Source organism: Heteronotia binoei, chromosome 2 (assembly GCF_032191835.1).
Source record: "Heteronotia binoei isolate CCM8104 ecotype False Entrance Well chromosome 2, APGP_CSIRO_Hbin_v1, whole genome shotgun sequence".
Lineage (NCBI taxonomy): Eukaryota > Metazoa > Chordata > Lepidosauria > Squamata > Gekkonidae > Heteronotia > Heteronotia binoei.
Window position 1 is genome coordinate 147016319 of NC_083224.1, and position 10133 is coordinate 147026451.

The following is a 10133-nucleotide window of genomic DNA, read 5'->3' on the forward strand; positions in this document are numbered from 1 at the left end:
AGAGTTCTGTACACAACTGCTTGATAAAAGGGTGATGGCAAAAGTACTGTCTAAAATTCATTGTAGGGTCCCAAAAGAAAATGAACACAGCTATGATGGCTATTAGCTGTCCTGCTCGCATGCTCTTAGTAACTGCTAGAATGTTTTCCGTTATTTGAACATTAGCTCCAGTACCTGCCACTGACTAGAAAAAAAATGAGAAGGTTGGCAATACTACTGTGTCTAGCAATCAATTTCTGAGAATTTAACTTGAAGATGGGTTCTTCTACCACATAACCTGGAGTAATTTTGCATATTGTTTTAAACATTTATTTAGATGCATTTAACATACAAATTAGTCACAAAACACCACCAAGTACTCTACCATTCACACTGACAAGGAAAGGAAAGAAAGGTCCCCTGTGCAAGCACCAGTCATTCCCAACTCTGGGGTGACGTTGCTTTCACAACGTTTTCACGGCAGACTTTTTATGGGGTGGTTTGCCATTGCCTTCCCCAGCCATCTACACTTTCCCCTCAGCAAGCTGGATACTCATTTTACCAGCCTCGGAAGGATGGAAGGCTGAATCAACTTTGAGCCAGCAACCTGCAAACCCAGCTTCCGTCGGGGATTGAACTCGGGTCGTGAGCAGAGCTTAGGACTGCAGTACTGCAGCTTTAACACTCTGTGCCATGGGGCACTGACAAGGGACTCCTCTAATTAATAAGAAGCACTCTGAGAATAATCCATTCTACAGGCAGGCATCCTTCATAAAAGGCCAGCATTTGCCAAGGTTCATCTTATATGATTCTTTTTCCTTCAAAAAGGGGGTAGGGTACAGTCATGCATATTTGATACCACATTTTGGACTGGCATTTGCATGAGACACCTGAATGAGACGCTAACTTTTGCTGGGCCACTCATCCTAAATCTACCACCAGCTGAGTAAGGGTCTGAAGCAACTTTACATTATACTAATAGCAGTGGCATCCATTTGAGTTTTATCCCTCTCCAGTACATTCACTTACTCATGACAGAAATAATACTTGTACGATCCGGAAATTTGGAGGTCTAGTTTACAGTATTTGTCAGAATCATCTTCTTTTCCTGTTGGGTTGTGCCATGACAGGGATCTGAATTTGTGACGATCAAACGCTTCTCCAGAAGCTGGATAGTTGGTGTATACTGTCACATGTTTGCCTTGCAAAGTAGGGCCCAGTCGGAACTGCAGCTCAAAACCTGAACAAAGCAAGACAGGCATCTGTTAGTTAGAGCATAGCATCTCATCCTAAACATGTCTTGTGGTGTAAAATCCAAATGGTTTTAGAGCAAATTCATTCTGCGGAAGATGGTTGACGAATGCAGAAGGACACAGACTGCAATTCTCCCAGCGCTTTCACAAACCTTACTCAGTAAATTAGTAATCTCAGGATTCTCTCCTACATACAGATCCTCAGCACATTTGAACAGAACTTAGGATATTCTATTATGTGACAGTAAATCAGTCGTGAAGAAAGTAGAAAAGATCCTTAAGTGTTTTAAGATGGGGAGTGGCTTAAGATCTGGAGATCAAGATAATTCATACTATGATGTTCCCCATTACTATATATGAATGTGATCATGTGAACATGAAGAAAGCAGACATGAATAAAATTGATTCATTTGAAACGTTGTATTGGAGGAGAGTTTTATCGATATCATGGACCATCAAAAAGACAAATAGGAGGGTTCTAGATCAAATCTTGAGCTTGCAGCCTGCAGCATAGCTGCTAGGCTGCTTTAACTCTGTTTGCCTCCGGGGGAGGGAGGAGTCGGAGTTTGCCCGTTTGGGCGCGCAGTGTTGGGGGCGGGGTCTAGCCGTGTTAACGGCTAGCTCTCCGCTCCTTCTGGGCACTTTGTCGTTGACAGGGTGAAGATTGGAAGGCTCGGAGTCCTCGTTGGCATTGGGTTGCCTAAAGGAGTGCGCGGGCGGCGTTTCGCAGCAGTGTTTGGCAGCGATCGGAGCGTCGGACATCTTATAGGGGCTGAGTCTTTGCTGGGCTGGGGTGGTTGTTGGCTCTGGCCTAGCTTGTCTTGGCGGGCTTCTTTGGGGGGCTGATTGGTGGTGGAGCTGGTGTGGTGGCTAGGGGCTCTGCTTTGGGGACTTGACTCAATAAAAGAAGCAACAGCCTCCAGTTTACAAGGCTGAGTAAGGCTGTTAATTTTAAGATGTTTTATAGGGTCACTATAAGCCAGAAGCAACTTGATAAAGCATAACACACACACACAGATCGTTTCAGCTTTAATATGCTATCTCCAAACATTCTTTCATACCCTTTGTGAAAAATCTCCTTATAGCCAACACACTACAGAGTATAATTTTGCAGCGCAGTCTTTAATACTTATATCCTTTGAAAGTTCATTATTTCAATGGATTAAGACTGCTCTGTTAGAAATATTTGCAATTAATTCTGGATTCTGAAAAAGAGAATATCCAGCTGAGTAGGACAAGCTGAGGTTGTACCAACAAGATGTTCCAAGAATACTGCATGAGAGTTAATATCTGTAACCATGTGGTTTACTGACAGTTTAATTATGTGAAACAGGCCATATCCAATAAATTTCCATGCACATACAGGTAATGGAAGCAACAGCATTACTGATAGGTGTGAACCTTGATAATTACCCACTCAGCTGTGTTGGTTCTGACTTGGACTGACCCTACCATGCCCTTAATCTGTTATCAGGATAACATCAGAACATAATACCAATCCACCCAGGGATTAATACATCCACTGAACAAATATGACTGCATTAGCATTCAGTTTTTACAAATATTTTAGTGACATTCATGAGAGGCAAAATGTACATTCTTGATTAATTACAATACTGACAAGCTGGAATGTGTCTAGAGGAAGGCAACGAAGATAGTGAGGGGTCTAGAGACCAAGTCCTATGAGGAAAGGTTGAAGGAGCTGGCTATGTTTAGCCTGGAGAGGAGACGACTGAGAGATGATATAACCATCTTCAAGTACCTGAAGGGTTGTCAGATAGAGGGATGGTGTGGAGTTGTTCTCTGCTGCCAAAGAAGGTCGGACCAGAACCAACGTATTGAAATTAAATCAAAAGAGTTTTCAACTTAGTATTAGGAAGAACTTCCTGACAGAGCGGAACAAGCTCCCTCAGGAAGTGGTGAGCTCCCCTTCTTTGGAAGCCTAGATGGCTATCTGACAGCAATGCTGATTCTGTGAACTTAGGCAGATCATGAGAAGGAGGGTAGAAAGGACTGCATCAGTGCTTAGTTTTCATGGCCTCTTCTTACACACCCAGGGAATTGTTGTTCATTACTTTGGAGTCAGGCAGCAATTTTTCTCCAGGCCAGTTTTGCCAGGGATTCTGGAGAGGGCTTTCTTGCCATCTTCTGGGCTTGGAGCAAGGGTCACTGGGGGTGCTGGGGGGGGGGTACTTATGAATTTCCTGCATTGTGCAGGGAGTTGTAGTAGATGACCCAGGAGGTACCTTCCAACTCTGCGGTCCTATTATCTTTGTCACATGTAATTTCCATTTTAGGAATAGAAATAAAATCAAGAATTACCATACATTCATGAAATTTTCTCTAAAAACACATTACATCTCACGACAATTACTGCCGAATATACACTGCAAGACTTGAGCTATCAGGCGTGCTACCTAAATTTTTGCCTGGAACTGAAGGCATACAATTTTCATAACAATTTTTTTTAGGTTGAAGATTTATATTTGTCAACCAGTAGAACAGTACAGTATATGAAAAGAAACTTATAGCCTGTACCTATAATTTCAGCAAATGTAGGTAGTACATTTTAACAGCACAGAAAAGAACTAGGAAGTAGCATAAAGGTTTCTGAAATTACTAAAATACAATCCAACGCATCTTTACTCAGAAGAGAACCCTACTGTGCTACTCAGAGGATTGCACCATACTTAAACGTAACACTAGGCTTTAGCAACACTAACTAAACTGTCACAAAATAGTGAGCAAATAATGAGTTCCCCTGAATGCATAATGAGACAGGTTAAGGTTTAACAGTTAAATACACACCACAGGAGTGGGGGAAGAGAAACATATTGCTGGAAATGACAGAAATCTCAAGCCAAACCTAAAATTCTTTGCACAATACATACAAAGCACAAATCTTAAAATGAACTCTTTTATGCATTTGCCTTGACAGCTTGTTTACCAAGTCTGCTAAACATAGTCTTGACCACAGATGTTTGCCACTGGTATCTTATTCCCCACAGTAAAAGTTATGTATGGTAAGAAAATGCATTGCTCAAAGAGTTGCATACCCTCTGTCTGTTATTCCGGGCCCACAGTGGAACAGTCGCCCTGAGTCTGCTTCAGCGGGGAGGGTGGGATATAAATCAAATCAAATTTAAAAAATAAATAAAACTGTTTGATGTATACTTAAAAAAAAATCAAGTCTAGTAGCACCTTAATGACCAACAAGATTTTCAGGGTATAAGACGTCAAGAGTCAAAACTCCATCTGTCATATACAAGCAGAAATGGCGATCAACATACAATGAAAAATGTAACTGGAACAAGGGAGAAATATTTAGGGACAGGAAATTACCATCTGTAGTATGATAAGAATTCTATTGTCCCTATCATCTGGGGGGGGGGGCATTGGTTTGAATCTGTGAATGAAACTCATGTTCAGCAATCTCATGTTATAATGTCCCTTAAAAGTTCTCCATTGAGGACTGCCACTCTAAGATCACTCATGTAGCATCCAGGAAGAGGACATGTAATCAAACAGATCACATTTTATCAAGTAACTCTGCCTCCTGACCCTTTCTTTGCAACCCCCCCCCCCTTCTGACTGGGATATAAGTGCTCAGAGACCTCCTTTATGACAAAGGGAGCTTTGACTTTTGAAAACTTGTACCCTCAAAATCTTATTGGCCTCTTAAGGTGGTAATGGGTCCTTATTGGTCTCTAAGGTGATACCCAGCACTTTTACTATAGCAAGTATAAACTTTGGCTACTTTCCTGAAAGTGCACCTTAAATAGTCACAGCAGTAGCTATGAGTTTGGTTTGCAGGGGAGAAGGGGCAGATGGAGTTATGCATTCACCCCATCACCTTACTCCCGCAACACACCTGCTACTTCTTCCCAATTCATGCAGTGAACATATTCCTAGAAACAAAGTAGTGGCCTGGGATGTTACAGGGGAAAAGCAGCAGTGGACCGTCTAACTGAACTTTCCCTACATAGCACCCCCCCCCCCCTTCCAAAGAAATGACAACCAGTGTTACAGCCCTGTTTCTGCTAAAAATGTTTTAGCTTTGGCCTTTATGACAGTATAATTGCAAAGTCCAGTACATATTACCCTGATGATTAAATTTATTAAGAATCATCAGGGGAATATTACATTTATATGCCATTTGACAGATCTGAAGCAATTTTGGGGGAAATGCCAAAATTTGATTCGTTTTCTTCGTTTATTATACATAATCTCACATTGTCAAAGTTTCCTGCGCTCCTACATAACTGAATCCATTGCCTCATGTACCCTGAACACCTACAGTGTGTACCTGTTCTTACAAACTCAATACCGAGCTATTTACATAGTGCCTTCAGCCTTTGCAGTGCAAGCTGGGGTGTAATCAGAGGCTCCCTGCCGATTTCCACACAACTTGTTCCACATAAGTATGCCCTGGCTTGCAGTTTTAAATTCCATTGTGGTGGTGGTGGGAGAACCAAGTACATATGTGTGCATTTGCTTACATTCATCCTTATCACCTTTGCTTCCCTCTTGCCTCCCATTTAGCTGCTAATGCCAACCCTGCTGTAATTCAGGCTGTTAGCTCCTAGGTGTAGGGTCACTGTTATTAAGAAGGCACACCAATTTCTACCAAGTAGTTTTTTTTCATCCCACCAAGGAGCTCAGGGCACCATAAATGCTTTGCTCTTCTTCATTTCATCCTCACAACAGTAGGACAGAATAACTGGCTCAAGAGTCCCAACCAAGTTGCATGGCAGAGGGAGGGGCTGGCTGCAGAGCACCATTTGAACTCCCCTCTCTTGCAAAAGGCCGGTTCAGGATCCAATTTTTTTTTAAAGGAAAGCATGCAGGGCCCCTGACCTTGTTCCAGCCGGAAGAGGGTCTTGTCCAGCTTTTCCATGTCGTTGAGAAGGAGCACACGGGTCTGCTTAGCATGGGACATTGTGGCTGCCTGGCGGTTTCCACTCTTGCAGGCGAAGGAAACTAACTTCCGAAACACAGGAGTGGCTCCTAACAAGCAGAAGAAACACACACACAAGCCAACCATGAGATACATAGAGCTCGGTTGTCCTCGGGCAGAGAGGAAAAGGAACGGTTCACACACAGGTCACCTTGAAGGTCCTCCGCTGAATCCAAGAGACTCACACTTACATTTTTGCCTCCTCAGTCCAAATAAAAACACTTGGCAGAGAATTAAAGAAGGGGCGGGAGTGTGTGTGTCTCTGTGTGTATAATAGGAAATATTGCCAACAGCAGGCAACGACAGAAACACTCTTTCCTGCAAAGCAAGCGCACCAAAAGCCGCGAAGGGTCTGCCTGCCTCGGGGGAGGGAGGAGAACACTCCGTCTCTCTTGGGCCAGCGGCCACAAGATTTGGCGCCTGTCACTCTTCTCCCGCCCGCACAATGCGACCTGTCCTGGCGCCACTGAATACCTCCCCACCCACTCGCCACCATTATCCCCGGCTGCTGCTGTTGTCTATAAATATAGAGGCCAGGCCGCCCTTCACTCACCAAGGACGCTGCAACGGCTTGCGGATCGAGGGGGAAGCTGAAAGAGACAGGCCCAGCCGCCCAGGTCGAAGGGAGGGGGAAAGGACCAACCGGGAGGAGAATCAATTCCCTCCGGAGAGGGAGGACTTGGCCCCGCCTGAACGGCTCGCAGGAAAGAGGCTACGCTAAGGCCGGCCCTTTGAGCCGCACGGCCCGCCTCGCCTCCCTCTTCCTTTGCAGGGCGCACAGCAGGCAAACGGATTTTTTTGCTTTCCGGGGAGAGAGAGTCAGCGAGAGTTGCTGCAATGGCGATGGGAGCGCAGACAAAATAGAAGCAGGCTCTGTCGTGAAAGGAGCCGCCAGGAGTAAAAGCTGGAAAGCTGAAACGAAGCAGCAAGAAGATGGCAAGGGTCGGGTCGGTGGTTTTTTTCGGAGGGTGTTCCAGAATGGCTTGAGACAAAGGCGGTGACTCGGATGATTCCCGTGTCCTTTAAATAGACCGTGGGGTGGTAGGGGTTACAGACAAATCTGGTCGAACTTGGGATCCACCCCCCACATAAAGCGGTTTATTAGTTCAGTATTTGAATCGCACATAATTACATTTCATACTGATGTTCCAGGATTTCATGATCCTTGATCCAAATATCTTGTCCTATAATGAATTTCTGTTGAAACTGCTGCCTATCTATCTCATATTGCTTCTTACTAGTTTTAAGCAGATTACTAAAATATAGAAAAGCTAGACCACATTTGAATGGCTGCAAAAATCTATCACAGATGCATAAAATTCTGCAGCTAAAAGTGATAGGTCTGATAAGTTATCTTCTAATAAAAAGGCAATGCCCTCATATGATCTGCATTTTAGGGCAAAGGAAGAATTAAAAGATTTCTAGGCTCAGAAAAACGGTTGCATTCAAAAGTCACATGATACAGGGTGCACTACTATCACATACTCTATCAGAATATGATATCTTGCAGAACTCCAGATGGCAGAGCTTTAAGGCATGTCAATGTCAACATAAAGGCATATCTGTAGCAAGGAACAGTCAAATATGAGCAGTAATTGGGGAGCTCTCCAGATGGAAGAATAGGAACAAATATGTGTGAAGGAGCCACATGTGGTTCCCGAGCCACAGTTTCACCACCCTGGATTGTACTGTTATAACCATACTTAAAGACACATTTCTTAATCATGGGTTCTGAATAAAGTGAATCCAAGGAAAGAATGAGGTACTGTAGTAGTTGCTATACATGTTTATCCCAGTGGGAAACAATAAGAGTCCTCTCAGACTGAGCTGAGATAGCTCTCTTGAATGTCGAAGTGTATAATTTTAACTTTAAGGCCTTAACCCAACTTCAAGAGATGGTTGTCCCAATTCAGCTTGGAGGACTACCCCCACTACACAGTTCAGAATTCCACAGATGGAATGTAGGAATTTAAGAACTGAATCAAAGGACTGCCCTGTTTTGTCAATCCAGATACCTGCCCCATATAAACTTTGCATAGCTACCTTGATGTTAAACAATTTGATAGCAGCTGGGATATACTAAGCCCCAGTTGAATCAAGTAATTGACAGGTAATATTTGATGCTGTTGTAGCCAATCTTTAAAATAGGAACTTTCTTGATATGATTACCATGAATTTTCCACTTGTGTCCATGAGAATTCCCCCCAAAAAAACAATCTTGGAATTTTTATAGTTAACTATCAGGTGTTATTCCAGACAGTAGGAGACAGAAGCCTGTATCAGAGAAGACAGTCCTGATGTTGTTCTTGTCAGCAGAACTGCACCATCAGCAAAAAGTAGGACAGAAACTTTAACATTAGTTATTTATGGGAAATAACGGTTCTGGGCAGAGATAGCAGAAACCATATTGTTGATATATAAATTAAGAGATGACAAAGAAGTAGAGATTGGATTTATACCCTGCCCTTCACTTTTTTCCTTCCTCTCCCCACAGCAGACACTCTGTGAAATAGGTGGAGCTGAGAGAGCTGACAGAACTCTCTGACCCAAGGTCACCCAATAGCTGCATATGGAGAAGTGGGGAATCAGACCTAGTTAAATAATATAAATGTGTATCTGAAGAAGTGTGCATGCACATGAAAGCTTATACCCAGAATTACTTTGTTGGTCTTAAAGGTGCCGCTGGGAAGCTTTTAAAATATAATGACAATATCAAATTTTTAAAAACTCCAGGGGAAGGTGTCTTTCTGTACCACCAGATTGAACAGCATTAAGTGAGAATAAGTTTTTAAGTTGCTATGCAGCAATGTTTCAGGAGAGCAGTTTCAAACACTGGCCCATTGGTGCATTTGATGCACTTTCCAGTCATTGGCTGGCATGGATTTGTATGAGAGAATCATTACAAGATCTAGTTTGTCCAGTTAGAGGACTTAGGTCTGAGTGGAAAAGAAAAATTCTGTTTAGCACCAAAAAAGACTACATGATCCTGTTGAACATCCATCCTAGAACCCCCAGATGCAGATAAACATTTGTGGTAGCTTCATCAAGAGGAACTAGAAATCCCTGCTTTGTCAATGGCTCAGTAGGGGCCTCCACAGGACCAGCCGTAGGGTGCGTGGCACCCCAGGCAGGCTCCCTGCCTGCGGCCCTCTCACCACCACCTTCCCTCTCTCTGCAGCGCGGCAATGCAGCGCCATGCTCCGTTGCCCCCCGCTTGATCGATCAGAGGAGCACTGCGAAGATGCTCAGCCCTACCTGCTTTGAGGCGGCTGGCATCTGATCGTTCTTTGAAGAGAACACTGGCAGAGGCTTCTTCCCCTCCTTTCCAGAACCGGAAATGAGGGAAGAGCGAAGACTTCTGCAGCACACTTTTCAAAGAACGATTAGATGCCAGCTGCCTCGTCGCAGCGTGCTCCTCTGATTGCACTTGGGGGGGGGGCAGGCAGAGCATGGCGCTGTGGAAGGAAAGGGAGGGGGTGGTCAGTGGCGGTGGCTGGGGGGGGGCAGAGGCAAAATTAGGCATTTGTCTTGGGCACTGGGGGGGCAATTTGGCACCCCCACCGGGTGCCCTAGGCAAATGCTTAGTTTGTCTAGTGGGCAAGCCGGCCCTGGGCCTCCAGCACTACTATTGGCTGATTACTGAGACACTCTGCTAATTCAGATGAATTGACTTCTACTCTAGAAAAAGAGATTAAACTTAAAATCCTGTTTCAAAAGGAAACCTAAATGTCACTTTGCTTCTCATTTGTTGTTGCAAAAGATAAGTGTACCATGAAAGGGAATATATTTAACACTGTTTTGTTGTTGTTCAAAGAAAGAGTCCCTAAAGTTACAGAACAAGCACAAAAGGCCTTTTTTGACTTAAGTTTTTGTGGCATCAGAAGTTGATTGGGAAATAAACCTTTTGATTTCTCATTTAACTTCTTAAAGTTTACCATCTTGAA

General features: G+C 43.7%; 1 protein-coding gene across 1 annotated transcript in view; it reads right to left on the bottom strand.

The window, feature by feature from the left end:
- The window catches only part of AGL (amylo-alpha-1, 6-glucosidase, 4-alpha-glucanotransferase), a 62583-nt gene extending 55788 nt beyond the window's left edge, over positions 1-6795 (bottom strand). Inside the window, exons 1-3 of the mRNA XM_060232200.1 lie at positions 6739-6795; positions 6090-6236; positions 1009-1219 (exon numbers count right to left, since the gene is read on the bottom strand). Coding sequence (XP_060088183.1) covers positions 1009-1219; positions 6090-6171 — 293 coding nt within the window. The 5' untranslated portion in view covers positions 6172-6236; positions 6739-6795. The remainder of the gene's footprint in view (positions 1-1008; positions 1220-6089; positions 6237-6738) is intronic.
- Between the last annotated feature and the right edge of the window lie 3338 nt (positions 6796-10133).